The 21,068-nt window shown below is 38.2% G+C and overlaps 1 protein-coding gene across 1 annotated transcript in view; it reads left to right on the top strand.

The window, feature by feature from the left end:
• The window catches only part of Mrc1 (mannose receptor C-type 1), an 80,404-nt gene extending 62,316 nt beyond the window's left edge, over positions 1-18,088 (top strand). Inside the window, exons 22-30 of the mRNA XM_042686180.1 lie at positions 94-260; positions 3,240-3,342; positions 8,294-8,526; positions 11,434-11,599; positions 11,844-11,993; positions 13,479-13,592; positions 14,331-14,495; positions 15,982-16,023; positions 17,176-18,088. Of these exons, the coding sequence (XP_042542114.1) occupies positions 94-260; positions 3,240-3,342; positions 8,294-8,526; positions 11,434-11,599; positions 11,844-11,993; positions 13,479-13,592; positions 14,331-14,495; positions 15,982-16,023; positions 17,176-17,423 (1,388 nt within the window). The 3' untranslated portion in view covers positions 17,424-18,088. The remainder of the gene's footprint in view (positions 1-93; positions 261-3,239; positions 3,343-8,293; positions 8,527-11,433; positions 11,600-11,843; positions 11,994-13,478; positions 13,593-14,330; positions 14,496-15,981; positions 16,024-17,175) is intronic.
• Positions 18,089-21,068: the final 2,980 nt, after the last annotated feature.

Here is a 21,068-nt window from a genome sequence, read left to right as displayed (position 1 = left end):
TCCATATATTGAGCTGGATAGATTTAACCTATCTTCACTGCTTTGAATAGTAATTCCCAAAGTGTGAAATCACCTCATGAAACTTTCTTTTAGCATTTCTTACCTATCACATGAAGGACTCCACTTTCAATGCCTGGACTGGACTGAATGACATCAACTCAGAGCACACGTTCCTTTGGACCAATGGCCGAGGAGTTCATTATACAAACTGGGGGAAAGGCTACCCTGGTGGAAGAAGAAGCAGCCTGTCCTATGAAGATGTAAGGATCACTTTCCTACCACCTCTCTCCCTACTATCCTCGGTGTAAATTCATCTTATTATTGATTACTCTCTTATGGAAAAACAAAACAGAAAGAGTGTATAGTTTGGGCACACATTTCTCTCATATTTCTATATGAAAAGGAAGGGGAAATGGGAAGGAAGTTAGAGGTGAACTTTAAAGGGTAATATTTTCTTCCTGAAGAATTAGGCTAGGAATAGTCAATGGGGTAGCAGTATGGATCTGACAACCTCTTCCCTACCCTTAGCCATCTCCATGTGAATAAGTAATTGCAGTAACCTAGTTCTATGGAAAAGTAAGTTTATCTGGACTAAGCCATTCAAGAAAACCACGGTCGAACTACTCTAAACAATAAGGAGATGCATTAGGTCCAAGAGGAAATGTCTAGAATCCAAAAGACATATTACGATATTTTATCACAACTAGGATAACATCAATTGAAAAATTTACTAGTGTATGTGCCATTAAAAATTCCATTAGACTCTGATATATTGCTGATTTTTATGGGATGTATTTCCTATTTCAGAAATGTTAACATATGAAAATGCATGTCTTCAAATTGGTGAAATAGGATACATGACTCACTGAATATTCCCTTCCTTTGAGTGTCTTTATCAATAAGCAGCTCTTTTTCATTCCTCCACCGTGAAAAGCAGTGGAGAAGCAATAGGCATGCATGTGTGGGCTTGAATGGCTGGGTCTTGAATGCCATCATTCCATTTATAAGCAGTGTGGTTTTGAGCTCACATCTCTTGTTTACACGAGGGGCAGAATCACAGATGAGAGAGAGAGTTTAGAAGAATTAATATACTTATAGCACTTAGATCAGTGTGCAACATTATAGTGCAAGGTATAATGATTATAGTTGATGGATTAAAAAGCCTAATGCATGCTATAATCCAAATCTCTATCACTGGATAACAGAGTATTCCACAGCCCTGATGTAGTCTTCTGTAAAGTTACAAAGATGTGATGCTTTCTAGCTGTATGAGATAGTGACTTATTTTTTCATTGTTACATCCTCCTTTATTTTTCCCCTACCATCCCTTTCCTCCCCACCTCCCCAACTCCTTGCTCCCCTACAAAGTTATACAGCTCATTTTCAACATAGTGTCTTGTACATCTCATTGTTACAATGGGTTATCCTGTATCCTTATTTCAGCATTTTGTTATTTCCCTTCCCCTCCCCAAATTAGAAAAATGTATACACAAGACGCAGGACACTGGAATCAAATACAGTGACAACAGGAGTTGTACCATGTGGGAAGAACATACAAAGAAACAAAAAAAAATCACATAGTACATTATAAGTACATTTAAAAGAACAGCAACAAATGGGGCTGGGAAGGTGGCTCAGTGGTAGAGCGCTTGCCTTGCATGCGTGAGGCCCTGGGTTCGATTCCTCAGCACCACATAAGCAAAAAGAAAAAAGCCGGAAGTGGCACTGTGGCTCAAGTGGTAGAGAGCTAGCCTTGAGTTGAAGAGCTGAGGGACAGCGCACAGGCCCAGAGTTCAGGCCCTACAACTGGACCCCCCCCCCAAAAAAAAAAAACAGCAACGAAGATAAAACCTCTTGTGTCCCTATTTTGGGGTTCATTTTGCTTAGCATCAGGTTATATCGTCATATGTACATAGCTTTTGACCTCTTCTGCTTGTCTTAGACATATATTAGTTATTGCAGATAAAGGAAACCATAGAACCTATGTTTCTTTTTTTTATTGTGAAAATACTGTACAGAGGGGTTACAATTACATGGGCAAGATAATGAGTACATTTCTTATCAAGCATTGTAGCCTCCTCCTTTGTTTCCCCTTCCTATCCTCCCCCCACCCCACCCCCCACAAACCTATGTTTTATTGAGTCTGGCTTATTTCACTTAATATAATTTTTTCCAAGTCTTTCAATTTCCTAACAAATGGGGCGTTGTCATTCTTTCTGATGGAGGCATGGAATTCCATTGTGTGTGTGTGTGTGTGAGAGAGAGAGAGAGAGAGAGAGAGAGAGAGAGAGGGAGGGAGGGAGGGAGGGAAGGAAGGAGGGAGGGAGAGGTGGGGGCGGGTACTGGGCTTGAACTCTGCCTGGGGTGCTGTTTTACTCAAGGCTTGTACTCTACACTTGAGGCTTAGCTCTACTACTCTTCCTCCTCTGATAATTCATTGGAAATAGGAGTCTCACAGATTTCCCTGTACAGGATGGCTTTGGTGATCCACAGATCTCAGCCTCCTGAGCAGCTAAGATTACACTTGTGGACCACAATTGCCTGGCTATAATAATACTTTTATAATATACTAATATATAATATACTAATATAATAATACTATAATAACATTTTATAAGTCAAGTTAACAATGAAAAAAGTAGGGGTTGTGCTAATTCCCTCTTAATATTTCCGGATTGGAATAGTGTGAATTTGTATGGACTAGATGTTATATTCTTCTAGAATTTTTGGTTCTTAAGTTTTGTTAGCAATTTGTAACATTTCAGGTTTATATCAAAATGCATCCCAATCTATAGGGTTTTTATTTCAGACAGGAAGAGCTCAAATGTGTGGGATCTACAGGAAAGGTGGATAAAAGTTGGGTGGAAAGAAATGATGGACTGAATAGATCATAAAGTAGAATGATCTTAACATTTGGACATTAGGAATAATGTGTGTCAGGTGCTTATTACAGAGTTGATCTAAAGCCAGACTTTGGTGGCTCATACCTGTAATCTTAGTTACTCAGGAGGCAGAGACTGAGGATTTCAGCTCAAAGCCAGCCTGGGTAGAAAGGTCCATAAGACCCTTATCTCCAGTTAATCTCCAAAAGGCAAGAAATGGAGCTGTAAGAGAGAGTGCTAGCCTTGAGCACTCTGGCTCTGAGTTCAAGCCCTTGCATTGGCACACACAGAACAAAAAAATCAATCTAAATAGTTGAAAATTCCTGCTTATTTTTTCCTTTTTCTGCACATGTACAGGCTGACTGTGTGGTCATTATTGGAGGCAAATCAAGGGATGCTGGGTCATGGATGGATGACACCTGTGACAGTAAGCAAGGCTACATTTGCCAAACAGAGTCTGGTAAGTTCTACCAAACCTAACCTGCCTGTAGAATCAGTTTGAGGTGATAATTGGGGGCAGAGAGGGCCACTGTGTTTATACTCAGAAGCTGAATTTCAGTTCGAATCCTTGTTCCCCCAGATTTTTTTCTTTTTTAAGCACTTCCTGGGGAGGCAGGGAAATCTGGACTGAAAATCCCTCTGACATTTCCGATGTTTGAATATGACTGCAGAAATCCTAACCTCCTCTTCATCTGAAGGCCAATTCAGGCCAGACCCCTTTCCTCTTTATTCACCCAGCCCCTCCCCCCCTTCCCCTTCTTGTCTATGGGTTCTGGACAGATTCAAACTATCTCCAGAATGAAAACATTTGGGAAAACAATATTACATCTCCAGTGAACATCTGTAACTGTTTTCTTTTGCCCTCACCATGATTCTCTAAACACCACCATATTGCAGCTGTTTGTCTGGCATTTACATTTTGTTGGTTATTGTAAGTATCCTAGAGCTGATTTGAAGAATACAGGAAAATGTGTGTTGATTCTAGGCACATGTCACACCATTGTTTATTTTATTTTTTACGTATTTGTAACTGATATATTAAAACATAAAATGTACATGTGTTGGGGGGGATAACCTTGTGATATTGTAATCCTTATATGCATTATAAAGTGTTCAAATCGGGTTATTCGTATGCTATTTTAGATAAGGGGCATGAACAAAATGTGCTGATTTGGCTATCCAACTGAGAAAAGGGTGTCCTGTCCCTCCACAGGTACTAGGGACATTATGGCCTACCCCCTGACTGTTAGACTGACAGCCAGGACTACCAACCAACATTGCCACCTGCTGTTCTTTAGACTAGGGTGAGAGTGAGAGCTTTTTCCTTCAGTTAACAGAAATTCACAAGCTCACTGAAACTCTTTGTCTTTTTTGTGAGCATAAATGATAGATTATTTTGCCATTAAGAAAATACAATATTTTTAATAATAAGGAAAAAATCACCAAGTGAAAAATGCAGCTTATAAAATTGTATAAATTATAAGTTACAAAAGAAAAAGAACCCACTTTCAACCTCCCTTAAAAGGGAGAATAAAGCTGGGTGCTAGTGGCTTCTCATCCCTGTAATCCTGGCTACTCGAGAGGCTAAGATTTAAGGATCATGATTCAAAGCCAAACCAGTCAGGAAAGTCTGTGAGACTCTTTATCTCTAAGTTATCACCAAAAACACCAGAAATGGAGCTGTAGCTCAAATGCTAAAGTGCTAGCTTTGAGCAAAAAAACTCTTAGAGACAGCACCTAGGCCCTGAGTTTAAGCTCCAGGACTAGCACATAAAAAAATAATTCTAAGGAAAGACGTCAAATAGCAATAAGTTGTTATCTTTTTTTGTGAAAATACTGTACAGAGGGGTTACAATTACATGGGCAAGATAATGAGTACATTTCTTATCAAGCATTGTAGCCTCCTCCTTTTCACCAAAGTTGTGAAGTTCATTTTTCGACACAACGACTTGTACATCTCATTGTTGCAATGGGTCCACCTGTATCCCTATTTAAATGATTTGTTTTTCCCCTTCCCCTCCACAAATTATACCGACATCAAATACAGTGAAAGCAGGGGTTATACTGTGGGGAAGGGACATACACAGCAACAAAGAAATCATCTTATAAATGCGTTAGAAACAATCGCATGAAAGAAAAAAAAACATTTGAATACATATCTTAGGGTTCATTTCCCTAACATCACCTTATCTGACCTTTTCTGCTTGACTCAGACATATACTAGATATTGAAAATAAGAGAAACCATGGGACCTATGTTTCTTTGGGCTTGGCTTACTTCACTTAATACAATTTTTTCCAAGTCTTTCCATTTCCTAACAAATGGGGCAATGTCATTCTTTCTGATGGAGGCATAGAATTCCATTGTGTATATATACCACATTTTCTTGATCCATTCATCTACTGAGGGCCATCTGGGTTGGTTCCATATCTTAGCTATGGTAAATAATGCTGCAATAAACATAGTCGTGCTGGTAGCTTTAGTATGGTCTTGTTTGTGATCATTCAGGTAAATGCCCAAAAGTAGGATTGCTGGGTCATAGGGGAGCTCTATGTGGAGTCTTTTGAGGAATCTCCATACTGCTTTCCAAAGTGGTTGAACAAATTTACACTCCCACCAACAATGAAGTAAGGTTTCCTTCTGTCCACATCCCCTCCAGCATCTGTTGTTATTAGAGTTCTTGATTATAGCTTTCTAACTGGGATGAGGTGGTATCTCAATGTTGTTTTGATTTGCATTTCTTTTATAGCTAGGTAGGTTGAGCATTTCTTCATGTGTCTATTGGCCATCCTTCTTTCCTTTTCAGAGAAGTTTTTCTTTAAGTCTTTAGCCCACTTATTTATTGGGCAGTTGTTTCTTTGAGGATTTGTTGTTGGGGGATTTAATTTTTTGAGTTTCAGGTATATTTTAGATATGAGACCCTTGTCTGTTGTATGGCTATTGAAGATCTTCTCCCAATCCGTGGGCTTTCTATTGATCTTGCTAGCTATGTCCTTTGCCATGCAGAAGCTCTGCAATTTCATGCAATCCCATTTGTCCAACCTTTCTTTGATTTGTTGTGTTAGTGCTTTTGTTTTGATCCCATATTTTTCAAATGTCTACAAAGGCATGTCAGTACACATAAAAATATTTTAAAATACCACCACTTAGAAGAAAGAATATATAAGGGATGTGGCTCAAATTGTAGACTGAAAGGCTCTAACTTCAGTCCCCAGTACCACAAAAATATAGAAATAAAGAATATATGATACACATTCTTTGCTGAAAATTTATAAAATACAGAAATTTATAAATAAAAAATTATGTTTCCTATTATCTAACCATAGGTAACACGGTTAGAAAATGGTAAGAGAAGCTATTACCTATGGTCTAAATGTTGCCTGGGAAACAAAATAGTTTTCTCCTTGTTCTCCTTTTTTTTTTCCTTTGAATGTTTTTCAGGAATAAGACAGAAGACCTAAATTTCCAAGCTGTGTATAGCCTTCTATAAAACTGTTACTTTTTTTCTTTCATCTTTACCTCAAGCCTCATTTGCTACTTATCTAAGTTTTTTTTCGAGCAGCTTTAGAGTCTATCCCGATCTAGGCAATTCTATCCCTGCAGGAGAATTTACTTCAAGGAACAGGCCCAGGGTCTCTTATGTAATGATAATCTATCAACACTAGAGGGCAATACAATCAGAAGTTACTCAGTTGCTTTCTTTCTGAAATAAAATTAACACTCACCAGGCATGACAGAAGTTTGGCAACTTCTGTAGTAACAGAACAAGGCAAATGGTGGCTTGGGTGCACATCCCCTCCAGCATCTGTTGTTATTAGAGTTCTTGATTTTAGCCATTCTAACTGGAGTGAGGTGGTATCTCAATGTTGTTTTGATTTGCATTTCTTTTATGGCTAGGTAGGTTGAGCATTTCTTCATGTGTCTATTGGCCATCCTTCTTTCCTTTTCAGAGAAGTTTTTCCAAGTGGAACAGTTTAGAGAATTGTCCAAGACCATAGCTGGTAGGAATAGAACTTGAACCCAAGGCCAGTGGCTACTTTTTCTGTTGAAAACCCAGACATATTTTGCTGGCTGTTCCATGTCTGTTTGGACTATTTACCTCTTTCTTGCCCAACAGTCTTAAACCTGGCTGTATTCCAGTAAAGCTTTATTTATGGCATAAATTGGAATTTCATATAATGTTTACAATGTCAAGTACTAGTTTAAAATGGAGTTTTATATAATGTTTACAATGTCAAATACTGGTCTTTTGATTTGAAAGTCATCTGCGGCTCATCTGTAAAAACAGATGAAAGGTGCAATTTAATCCTCTGGTGGTTGTTTGCTGACCTCTTTCCTAGTGCTTCAGCTAAGCTATGCAGAAACTAGCTCTATTTCTGTGTCTTAAGTAGCCTAGAGCACAGGCCTGGCTACAGATCAGTGGTTGGAAGCCTATGATAGGAGACCAAGGAACAAAGATCAAGAGCTGAAATGTGTGTCTTCAAGAAGCTCCAGACTCTGGTTCAAATGGCAGGCTAGATGAAGAACATAGGAAATCATCATAAGCATTAAACTTGATCCTGAAAGCAAGATTAAATTAACCAGGGGTGGAGATGTGCATGTCATTGCAGAACATACCAAATTAAAAAAAAAAAGCATGATTTACAGGTGGAGTCAAATAGATACAAAGAGACTTCAGCTCTTTGCTAGAGTGGAACAAATGGGGAGAAAGGAGGATGAAATTATTCTTGACCTCAACATTTAACCAACATAGAAAAATAAACATGAGTAATGACAATATTATGGATATTACATAATTTGTGGGATCTAACTGTGGTATTTCTTTTATACAGGGACTAGATCACATTGAATTTGCAATACATTTTGTTTGTTAGTTTAAAAAGTTGTTTCTACCTCTAACTTACTATTTGACATGCAATTTGGAAACTATTTAATCAGGTCTGCTGATTTAAAATAACACCTTGTTGCTGGGCACCAGTAGCTCATACCTGTAATCCTAGCTACTGGGGAGACTGAGATCTGAAAATTGTGAGTCAAAACACAACATGTGCAAGAAAGTCTATGAAGTTAACTACCAAACAGCCAGAAGTGGAATTGTAGCTCAAGTGGTAGAGCACTAACCTTGAGCAAAATAGCTCAGGAAAAGTGCCAGGCAATAAATTCAAGCCACAGGACACACACACACACACACACACACACACACACACACACACACACACACACACACACACACACACACACACACACACACACACACACACACACACACACACACACACAGAGCTTGTTTAATATCTGCCAGTTTGTAGCTAGGATATTCTGATTGTTTCTGTGATGGGTAAGATACAGTAGTCATGATGCTTAATTTTTATTTATTGATAATGCTAATAAAAATAATCTTTTCATTCCAGACCCTTCCTTGCCTAATCTTCCAACAACAGTTCCAACAAATGGCTTTATCAAATATGGGAAAAGCAGCTATTCATTCATGAAATTAAAGTTACCCTGGCTTGAAGCAGAGAAATATTGCAGAGATTATAATTCTCTTCTTGCTAGCATTCTGGATCCTTACAGCAATGCATTTGCATGGATGCAAATGCACACATTTAATGTTCCTCTGTGGATTGGCCTCAACAGTAACTTGGTAAGCTTCTGGAAACATGCACAGCTTGACATGATGGATAAACTGTGGTCAAAAATAATACTCAAATTTTCCTCCTGTCAGACATTTATGTGAAAGAAACCATGTGGCATAATTGACATATTACCAACAAGAATAATACCCAGAGAGCCAAATATAATGATGAACAGTTTTAATCCCAGTACTTGGGAGGCTAAGACAGGAGGATCACAAGTTTGAGGCCACTCTGAGCTACATTGTGAGTTCCAGGACCACCTGAATTATGGATGAGGAAACTGTGTCTTCAAACCCCAAGCAAACAAACAAAAGCACAACCTGATCTTTCAAGGATTCGCTACCTTAAAGGATCTAGTAGCTACTTTTGTGTCAAAGATCAAACTAAGAATTCTATAACTAGTATTCATATTCTTGTTGCTTTTGAACAGGAAAATGACAGTTTGCATCTAAACAGTTTTACTAAGTCACTTATTTTGTGGCAGAAGCATGATTACAATGATGTCATGATAAGAAAGCAGATTGTGAGCATGCATGTCGGGTGATGGAGATGGTTTTATGTTTTGTTAGCAAGACAGTGTAGGTTGTTACAGGTCATAAAGATGTGGATCTTCTGTGCATGCGAAACAGGTCATTGTTATCTACTCCCTTCATTCCATGATAGAAATCGTTCATTGCTATTCATTTCCTTGATTGCATTATAGAAGGGTTGGTAGGGAACAGGAAGGAGGAGGCCTGGAACAAAGAGTGGTGAGAGAGTTGCCAAAATATTTCTAAAATGAATCTTCTCTTATGTTCCATCTGTCCACCCTCCATTCTTCTGTAGCTAGGCAATCAGCATCTCTCCAAGCAGAAGAAACTGAGATGTCTTTCAGTAGGTATTTCAGATGTAATGCCAGACATATGAATATCTACATAAAAAGTTTTTGGACAAGAGAAAAAGATCCACTTAGGTAAAGAAGACGTACAAGAAGACTTCTTCAATAAAATCTTCCTTTTTAGATGTAGGCTAAAGATGGCAGTAAATTAAAGAAGAAATGTCAAAAGGAAGAGGGTCAAGGTTCAAATTGGAAATTGGTTCATGCCATCAAATCTCATAGAACTCCCAATACCATGATACAGAGACAGAAATGTAAACTGAGTATTTCCTAAGTAGGGAATTGGATATTTAAAAGTAAATCATCCCATGATGATTTCAATAATGAGACTTAGGCAAGACACTTTTGCATTGATGTTGGTTATGATTTTGTTTATTTTTATTTTTGTTTTTATTTTAAAAATCTTCAAGTAAAGGTGTTTCAATTCAACATGTCAATTTGTGAGTACAGTGGTTGATTATGATTGTAATTATTAGTTTAATAAAGTATTCAGTTTCTTCTCACAGTTTTCTCATGAATTTAAGATGGGTTTATATTTAAATTTGAGAAAAATGGTTCTCTAGGATACCACCACTTATGACTAGAACAGTAGTATTAATTTCCCTACATTTCTGGAGGTGATGGTTATACAGAGATTCTTCAATTAAATATGGCAGAATATAAGAAAACTTGAACTTAAGATAACATACCCTTTTAGTTTGTGACATTGAATCTCTGGTAATTGACTTGGTAAACTACATGATGTAGCTAAAACACTTGGATTAAAAATTGTTTCTAATATTATGTGTCTTCTCTTCTTAGGTATTATTTGTAAAAAAATATCTCTTTTGAATTGTTAGAAATCTATTACTTGGGGCTGGGAAGGTGGCTCAGTGGTAGATCTCTTGCCTTGAGTGCCTGAGGCCCTGGGTTCGATTCATCAGCACCACATAAGCAAAAAAGAAAAAAGCTGGAAGTGGTGCTGTGGCTCAAGTGGTAGAACACTAGCCTTGAGCTGAAGAGCTGAGGGACAGCGCCCAGGCCCAGAGTTCAGACCCCCGACCGGACCCAAAAACAAAAAATGATATTATGAAAGATCATTTGGCTGGAAATCAAAAATCCTGCAGTCCTCTCTTATTTCCCAAATAAATACCTGTCTCCTGTGCTGATACCACTGCAGAACAATGAGAAGATCAGAAGAGATTAGGGTTTCTTCCAAAGACTCATAGAACTTAATAAAATTACTTAAATGATATAATTTTACTATAGTGCTATGTACTATTTACTATATTACTTAAACTACATAATTTTACTGTAATTTCAATAATCTAAGAATATTTTGTTATAAAGATTAAACTTGTCTTTGATCATGAAAACTTGAAAACAAAGATTTTAAAGAAGATATAGACTTTCCCTCCCTTCCTTTCTCCCTCCCTCCCTTCCTCCCTCCCTCCCTCCCTCCCTCCCTTCCTTCCTTCCTTCCTTCCTTCCTTCCTTCCTTCCTTCCTTCCTTCCTTCCTTCCTTCCTTCCTTCCTTCCTTCCTTGCGTTTCTTTCTCTTTTTTTGTGCCAGTCCTGGGGCTTGAATACAGGACTTAAGCACTACCCATGAGCTCTTTTGTTCAAGGCTAGCACTCTACTTCCTGAGCCACAGCTCCAGTTCTGTATTGTTTTGTGGTTAATTGGAGATAAGGTTTTATTGACTTTCCTACCCAGGCTGGTTTTGCACTATGATCCTCAGCTCTCAGCCTCCTAAGTACTAGGATTATAGGAGTGAGCTACTGGCGTACTAATTTTATTAAAATTAGTGTTCTTTTAAAATATTTTCAATGCTGTATTCCTCAAAATTTCTAAGAAATACACATTTAGGGGGAAAAAGTGTGTCTTTACTAAATTTGATTATTTTGTTGTTGTTGTTTTTTGTTGTTGTTTTATTCCCAAATATTCAAGATTCTATATCAGATCACAGTCTTAAGTATACTTTTTATTCTTCACTTGATTCTTTTGATGGCTTCTAAAGGAAGCACGATGCAGGCTCACTGTTGTTTTTCCTTGTGCAGACCAATAACGAGTACACTTGGACTGACAAGTGGAGAATGAGGTACACTAACTGGGCTGCGGATGAGCCCAAGCTGAAATCTGCCTGTGTTTATCTGGATGTTGATGGCTACTGGAAGACATCGTATTGTAATGAAAGTTTTTACTTCCTCTGCAAAAGATCAGATGGTAATTATGGGTGTGACTGATTGACCTGGTTTCACGGTGCATTCTACCAAAACACACTTACACTACTAAAGTCAATAAAACCCCCCAAATAAAAAGGGCAGATCCCAATAACATACATTAGACAGTTGTTATTTTTTGTGTCTGAAGATAGATGATATAATTCGCTTTAGTTACTAAAATAGTGTCCTACACTTTATGAAAGCCTTAGGCTTTGCTTGGTTTTAAATACGGTTCTTATTCACAGAGATCCCTGCCACTGAGCCTCCCCAACTGCCCGGTCGATGTCCAGAGTCTGAACACACTGCTTGGATCCCTTTCCATGGTCATTGCTACTACATAGAGTCTTCCTTTACAAGAAACTGGGGCCAGGCTTCTCTGGAGTGTCTTCGAATGGGTAAATGTCACATTTTCTTCAAAGAAAACTCCATGCATCCAGTCACATGAATGACACTATAGATTAGCGTATAAGGTGGTAAGATGATATGTATGATGCTGGAGTTCAGAAATGATGGGTAAGCACTCTGCCATTGAGATACATTCTCAGACCCATGTTTAGTGTTTTTTTTAAATAATTTTATGTACCCCAAATAATACTTTCTGTCTTTTCAATCTCAAAAGAGAATTCAGGTTAAAAAAAATCACTTGCTGAGTGAAACATTCTTCTCAAGTGCCTTAAGTCCTTACGAGTATCGTTTCTCGTAATCCAAAGCACTGAACTATCCTCTTCATTGACAAGCTCAGGTTTGGCAAGTGTACAGAAATCAATTGGCTATAAGAATCCATAGAAAAGTTTTTACACCTGGGCATTGTAGTCATAACTCACATAGCTATAACACAGATGAATGACTTGTTCAATGAAATTTAAAAACGTCAAAGACATGAATCTTTTCTTCTTTGAGAGAGGTTAAGAGTCTCACTATATAACCCAGGCCGTACTTGAACTCATTATACTGCCCAGGCTGGCCTCAAACTCACGGTTCTCCTATCTCAGCCTCCTAAGTGCTGGAATGGTAGGTGGTTACCAGCACAACTGGCTAAAAACCACTTATTAAGTCCCACTGAATATTTTACTGCATTGCTTTTACTGCATTTTTAAAAATCATGTCACACCTTATAGTTCTTTGTTCAAGAGTTGAGTGCAGAGCTATAGGCTCATTTTGTTAAACTCATTCAGAATTTAACCTTGATCTTCAACTTTAAATTCTCAGTTGAGCATTCTGCTGTCAATTTTTTGGTTTGTGTATTTTTGTATATTTGTGCTCTGTTGTCAGATACACATATATCTAATTATTATATTTTCCTAATTAGTTAAAGTTTATTTTTGTAGAATATCTTTGTGTTCTCTAGCAATGACTTTTTATAAACTTCTTTAATCTAATGTTTTGTCAAATACCCATCACTTTGAGGGGGGGTGTTGTGGGCCTGAACTCTGGGCCTGAGCACTGTCCCTCAGCTCTTCAGCTCAAGGCTAGCGCTCTACTACTGAGCCACTTTCCCAGCCCAAATACCCATCACTTTTAAAGTTGTTATGTGCAGAGACATCTTTTCCCATGTTTTTACTTTGAACTGATTTATGTTTTTGAATGTCAACTGTGTCTTTGTCAGATGGCATAACTTTGGATCTTTTAAATTAATGTGATGGTTCTGCTGGTCTGTTTTTTTTATTAGAAGGTTTATTCCATTTACATTCTTTGTACTGAGGAAGTAATCATCTATATCATCTAATCATCTAAATTTCTATTCTTTCATCTATTAGGGCTTTTCCTCCCCAGTAAGGAGGCTAGGCTGATTTCTATTGCTCTTCATAAGATTTATAAAGATGCTTCCTGATACATACAGGTGTTTGTTCCCATTGTGTTCATCTTCGTGTCCTTTACAGATTCCTCTCTGGTTTCTATTGAAAGTACTGCTGAATCCAGCTTTCTGTCCTACCGGGTGGAACCTCTTAAAAGTAAAACAAACTTCTGGATAGGCATGTACAGAAATGTTGAAGGTAATTTTCATGGTGACATTATTTAATTACAAATGCTTCAGAAGGTGGCATACAAAACAAGGTTTCTGTTCCAGCAAGCCTTGACTGAAACACTGATTTGTTTGTGATGACTTTGAACCCTCAAACTCATAATGTTTATGTGAGATGAGAACTGAAAATTGAAGTGATGGAGATAATATAGTGCCCTCTACGTTGCTAGGAAACAAGGTCTTTTGTAGCTAAGGTTTAAAGAGTATTTCCATCTTCATTTTTGGTTGAATAAAAAGATGGAGGGAAAGGTAAAATGAAATGTTTGTACTAATTAGAAATAAATTTCCAAAGGACAAAGGGTGAATGCAGGCAGCCACAGTGCTAAGTAGATACTGTATGGAAAATGAACTGTACAACTCGTGAGCAGGGAGTGCAGGGAGAAACTTGGAGAAAGTAAAGGAAGGGGAAACATTGTTCAAGAAGAAATGTACTCACTACCTGACTTATGAAATGCTAACTCCTCTGTACATGACCTTAATAATTACAATAAGGAGAAAGAAATTGTCAACCAAAGCTATGTAACAGGGTCTTCTTGATTTCATTTCCTAGTTTTATAGTTTTGCCTATTTTTTTAAAAAAAAAAAACAACAGCCTAGTTGTAAACAACTATTGGTTCAAGTCAAAATAATATGCTTTGGATCTATTGTAACCTGGGCTTCAGATGGCTTATTTCAACGTCTGTTTTAACTGGTTCCATGTGGTCACTAGGAAAGTGGCTGTGGATAAACAATAGTCCAGTCTCCTTCGTCAACTGGAACACTGGCGACCCCTCTGGCGAACGAAATGACTGTGTTGTGTTAAAGGCATCTTCTGGGACTTGGAATAACATCCACTGTACTTCCTACAAAGGGTTTATCTGTAAAAAACCTAAAAGTAAGTTTGAAGTTTGTCATCTGGTACCATGTCTGCAGGCTACCATTTCTTCCCAAGTGTAGGATGCTAGGAGTGGGATTATAACGTGATGATGATGGACCAACCCCTTGCAGGCTCTTGCAATACCTCTTGTGAGGTATTGCTCACAGCTGCCAGGATGATTTTGGTATATTAGTACACTTAGTATCCACACAGAAGGATTTGCTAATTTTCAAGAAGTCGGGACAGCTCATCTACAAAGCTGCTATTATTAGATGTTTAAAGACAAGAGTTAAAGACAAGTCGGTTTGATTATTTTGAAATTGTTCTGATTTTTTAATTTTCCTTAATTGTTTTTTTTTTTCTTTTTGGCCAGTCCTGGGACTTGAACTCAGGGCCTGGGCACTTGTCCTTGAGTTTCTTTTGCTCAAGGCGAACATTCTACCACTTGAGCCACAGCACCACTGCCGGCTGTTTTTGTGTTTGTGGTACTCGGGATTCGAACCCAGGGCTTCATGCATGCTAGGATAGCACTCTATCACTTAGCCACCTTCCCAGACCTTTAATTTTGTTTTAATATGGCATACCCTCTGCAGTGTCACAGTCTTCCTTCAAACACCTTGTAACACCTCAGACTTCCATGGGCTAATTTCAAAACCCTTAGTCTAGAATGTATATGGCTAGATTGGGAAGGTAGATTGTTTATCTGAAGTAAATGTACATAGAGGTTTCAATTCCATATGTCAGTTTAAGATTACAGTGTAGTTGATATCACCTCTTTAATCATCCCCCTCTTCTCATCTCTCCCATCCCTTCAGTTTACCTAGTTCTATTTTCACATACATACATTGAATATTGTGACTGCTTCTCGCCATCCCTCAACTCTCCATTCGTTAGAGTGGGTTGGTTTTAAAAGCACTAGTGCTTAAGTTCCACCTGGAGGAACACATTGTGTGTGTGTGTGTGTGTGTGTGTGTGTGTGTGTGTGTGTGCGCGCGCGCACACACACACACACCAGTCCTGGGGCTTGAATTCAGGGCCTGGGTGCTTGTACCACTTGAGCCACAGCCCCATTTCAGGCTTTCTGGGGGGTAGTTAATTGGAGATAAGAGTTTCATAGGCTCTCCTGCCCAGGATGGCTTTGAATCATGATCCTTAGATCTCAGCCTTTTGGGTAGCTGGGATTACATGTGTGAACTACCAGCACCCAGCAAGGAACACATTTTCAGATCTTCCAATATATTTAGGCCTATCGTCTAGCTATAGGATGATGTAATGGTACCGACAGATGGAAAGATACCTAAATAGATGGTAGATATATAGATATCCTCTTCTATATCTATCCATCCATCAGTCCATCCATCCATCCATCCATCCATCCATCCATATCATATCATATCATAGCATCATAAGCCAAACATAGTTTCATACATCTCTGAGCCAAATAAAATGTACTGTCTACGTGCAGTTATTGGGTTTTTATAACTGTTACTATTTTTTTTGCCAGTTGTTGATGCTGAGACTACTCATACATCTGTTACAACAAAAGGTAAGGCCATGATTCATTTCATATGAGTAATATTACAACACTTTGTTTTGAAGACCCCATTACTCCTTTCCTAGGCTCCCTGCACATTTTGGTTGCTACTGGAACTCAGAACCTTATGTTCTCACTTGGCTGTTTTGCTTAAGGCTGGTGCCCCACTGTTGAAATGCTTTTCCACTTCTGGATTTTGCTGGTTATTTGGAGATAAGGATCATGTAGCTTTGTCTACTCCAGCTGTCTCCAAACTATGATCCCAGCTCTCAGCCTCCTTAGTAGCTAGGATTATGGATAGGCAAAAGCCACTGGCCCCAGCTCCATGCCCTTCTAGTAGAATTGCTTGAGCTATGTCTTAATAACAAAGTCATTACCTTGAGTGATAATTTAGAAAAGGAAATCTTATAGCCAGATTTTACCCAAAGAAATCTCTTGGAAGCAGTGTTTGCTCTGTTACAAAATAATTCCCTCACAAGATCCCAGAAAGGAATTTCTCTCCAGAATTCTATGGTATCTATTGGTCTGTTTCTCTCTCTCTCTCTCTCTCTCTCTCTCTCTCTCTCTCTCAGCAAAGTTTTTTGTTTGAATTTTTGTAGACAAGTGGGATTAGATGACTAATCTGATTTTACTCACTTTGCTGGCTTTTAAAAAACTCAAAATGAGACTCATGGCTTGCCAATAACTACCTGATTAGCCTTTTGTCTACTACATTTTACTTGTAATATCGATAAGTTAAAATTTATACTAATATTTTTACCTATTTTTCATTTGTTTTTAATAATTATTGTTATTATTTTATCTTCTCATATTTGTAATGCAGCCTTGGATTATTTTGCAAGAAGGTACACACATATACTTTAATACATATTATATATGAATTATTATATAGTATAATATATTGCATATAAATTATTATATCATATATAAAATATATAGTTTTACAATTATATTAATCATCTTGACATTTTTTTTTACAAAACATCTTGTTGGCTTGTTTTCAATGTTTAGAATTCTGTTTGACCAATAGCACTGAAAAGAGTATTTCTGTATTAAATTTTTCAACAAGAAAAGCTGTATTGTTTTCCATCCATATTGAACGCTCTCTCTTCCTTTGCTCATTGCCTTGTTTATTTATTTGTTTACTTCTTTATTTATTTGTAGCTGACTCAAGGAAAATGGAGGCTTCTAAACCTACTTCCAGCGTGGCAGGAGTTGTGGTCATTGTGATCCTGATTCTCATAGGCGCTGGCGTGGCTGCCTATTTCTTCTATAAGAAACGCCGCATGCACCTACCTCAAGAGGGAGCCTTTGAAAACACTCTCTATTTTAACAGCCAATCAGGTTCAGGAATGAGCGATACCAAAGATCTCATGGGCAACATCGAACAGAACGAACATGCTATCGTCTAAGATCATCACATGACTGGGTGATATGGGAGTTTCCAAAAGTTGGGACATTTTAAATTCTTTATTTCAATGTGACTTATGTCTTTTAAAAATTAGTACTGTACTGGTCTTTCCTTTGCTTTATTGAAGAAAAACGTAATTGCTTACATTTTCTAATCTGGCAAGACATTATTGTTATTATTATTATTTTACAATAGAGAGCTAATAGTGTTGATGATCACTTTAAAAAAATATTCCAGGTGAATACGCCACACTGGAATGCTAACCCTGATGTGTTTGTGGTGGCTCGGTCACCTTCATGCAGATGACAAGAGCTCTAGAAATTACCAACTATTTTGAAATAGTTTAAGGAACATCTAAAGAGATGCTACCCACTACAGTGCAATTCAACAACTGGAAGACCATTATAAAGCAAGTACAAATAACATCAAGTGGAATAAAAAAAATTTAACTATTGTTGATTTCATTCCATTTACTTAGAACTATATTTGTCAACACAAGAGTAAGGATACTGAGAATTTCATCATCCCCAAGCAAGATGCTACAGACTGAATACTACTGTCCTGTTATTTGTATATCAAGGAGGCAAAGATGTGACATAAAAAATGTAAATTTGATTACCTGGGTGTATTTAGATAATGTGAAATAAACATTAAAGACAAGGTCTATTTTTAATAGATTTGCATTTTGGTGATCTTGCTAAGTATAAATTTACTTTAAAATGAAATTTCCTTACACTTCACTCTTAAATAAATATTATCAGTAGAGGAATACTAAGTTAAACTCTTCATCTGTTTGGAAGGTATGTTTTTAAAAGACTGTGTGTAAAGTGAATTTTCTTACTAAAATAATTTGCATAGTTCCCCCAGACTTCCCTTTATAACATTGAGCTAACTCAGAATTCAACAATCAGAGGCACTCTTATTAGGGATTGAAACAGTAATCAACCAGTTACGTTGGTGGATGCCTATAATTTCAGCAAGCAGGAGACTGAGATAGAGAATCATGAGTTGAAGGCCAGCCCGATCTACAAAGTAAGTTCAAGGCCAGCTTGGGCTATATAACAAAACTGTCTCAAAATAAAAAGCATTCTAAATAATAATTTTCTCCCTTTAGCAATTCGTTTTTGCTTAAGAACCTTGCCTTAGGTAAAGCTTTATGTCTTGTGAAATATTTTGTAAGTTTCCCATTTCCATACAGGTATACTGCCCCCTTACTTAAGGGGTTGGTCATGTTCTGATTTTGACTTGATATTTTGATATGTTTGATATTTGGCTGGGGCAAATTATGATATAAAATTAACCATCAGTCCCCTGTATGTGGCAATGATTTTTGTCTGCTTTTTTTTTTTTTTTGCAGAGGGAATAGAAGGACAATTTAGTCTCTAGTACAGCTGGACAAATAAATTTTTAAAAATATTTGATAGTATAAAAATTTGAGACAACCTCATTATATGTAAGTTTTTAGGATTGTCATCAAGTACATGAAGACTCTTTTACAAACAACTCAGGGCATTCACTCTAGTGCATGTATGAATTGAATACTGTGTAGGGGAATTGAATTTGACCAATAAGATTTATGGATTTTTTTTTTTTTACAATGACATAGTCTGTCTCCTGCTTCCCGCCTTCCTTTTTCTTCTCTGCTCACATATCCCCCACAGTGCTGGAACTTGGCATGCCCTTGCCTCAGTTTCCTGAGTGTTGGCTGAGAGATTGGTGTCACCATGCCTGATAAAAGGTAGTTTTATGGTGCGTCCGTCCCTTCCACTAGGCTGAGCTAGGGTACTACTACTTAATCAGCCTTAATCGAGGTGCTCTGTAAAGTCATGTTACAGATATAAAGTCCCTAACCAGTTGACATTAATTTGGAGAGACTGTTATGGGTGGGATTCACTTACCAGATGCATGGTCTTAAGATGGCTTTTTTTTGGGGGGGGGGGGGAGAGGAGGAGAAACAAAGAGCACAGTTTCAGCATGTGGAGCTCCAGCCCTATCCCGATTGGATTGTCAGAACTGATTATCTCTTTCTGATGGCCTGTCTAATGGACTTCTGACTTACTTAGCCAATGTGGCTGGCACAACAGTACAAGTCAAATCCTGTAATATAGCTTGATGTGTACTTAGGTAGGTGGGGATGTACAAGTTTTCTCTATTTTCTACTGGTTCTGTATCTATCATTGAATCTTGATTATTTCACCATTCCTAGAGGGACAACCACACACATATATTTCTTATCCCACTAAAACCTAGACCAAGTATATTCTGAAGTCCTGAGTCCCCAAAATACTCCTGGCCACCCACCATCATGCCATGCAAGAGAAAAGAGTGATGGAAGAGTATTTGAGACGAAGAGTCAAGAACAACTATGATCAACACATCTTAGGCAAATTTTATTTAAAAGAACACAATCTTAGCCAAGTATCATGCATGCCTGTAATCCCAGAACTCCAGAGGCCAAGACAAGAGGACTGTGAGGTTTGCCCCCCTCCAGTTCCTGTCCCGGACTATAGAAAGCCAAACAAGGCCAGGCAAGGCACTGTATTCCTCAAAAGTGGAATATGATCACAGGTGGAGGTTGGGAGGATTGAAGTTCGAGATCAGCCTAGGCTGATCTTAACAAGACCTATGGCAACAATCAAGCTAGAGCTTGTGGTTAAGGTCTATAGTTCCAGCTACACAAGAGGCCTGAATAGAAGGATTGAACTCTGAATTTGGCCCAGGCAAAAAGTGAGACTCTCTAAGAAAAAAACAAAAAGCAAAATCTATCTGGAGGAGTGATTAAAGAGCTAAGAGAATGCCTACCTAGCAAGTGTGAAGCCTTGAATTTAAAACTCCTGTACTAGCCAGGTGATAGAGGCTTACACCAATAATCCTAGCTACTCAGGAGGCTGAGATCTGAGGATCATAATTCAAAGCCAGCCCGGGTAGGAAAGTCTGTGAGACTTATCTCCAATAAACCACCAGATAATCGGAAGTGGCACTGTGGCTAAAGTGGTAGAGTGCTCGCCTTGAGCTGAAGAGCTGAGGGACAGCGCCCAGGCCCAGAGTTCAAGCCCCATGATCCACCAAAAAAAGTTAAAATTAAAAAAGTGATCTGGAACTTCTGTCTTAATGTCAGGGCTGGCTTGGGGAGCAGAGCCAGTTGAGTAAGATACCTGTACACTCTTGAAAATGAATAGACAGCATCTTACAGGGAAAGGGGCGGACAGGCAGGAAAATGGAGGAAGATTTGATCAAAGCCATGGAGATGAGAGGTGGCTGGGCATGAAGCAGAAAGAAGTGGAGACTTGGCCTGTGTCGGAGACATCGCACATTCCTCACAGGGCTTTCTTCCCTGTGTGGTCCTCCCGCTTCTCCCACACTCCAACATGACAATGTCAGGCAATCAATGGCTCTAGTAAACTCGCAAAATTTAGCATCAGAGACCTGCAGAGACTGAAAGCACCTGAGTATGGACGCATATAGCACACTGAATTTTCTCCTGTACAGAGTACTAGGCAGGAAATCCTATCTTTCCTTTGGGGATGTGAATATTACTTACAATGCACTTAGAACGGATGAGAATCTATTCTTTGTTGACACCTTAAGAAAAAAACCACAAGTTAATTAACTGTGTTCGGAGGTGCATTGTAATCACTGGGGCTTT

The sequence above is a fragment of the Dipodomys spectabilis genome, unplaced genomic scaffold (assembly GCF_019054845.1).
Source record: "Dipodomys spectabilis isolate Male_0828 unplaced genomic scaffold, ASM1905484v1 ptg000096l, whole genome shotgun sequence".
Lineage (NCBI taxonomy): Eukaryota > Metazoa > Chordata > Mammalia > Rodentia > Heteromyidae > Dipodomys > Dipodomys spectabilis.
The sequence above is the reverse complement of the archived record's forward strand: the minus strand, read 5'-3'. Positions and strand labels throughout refer to the sequence as shown.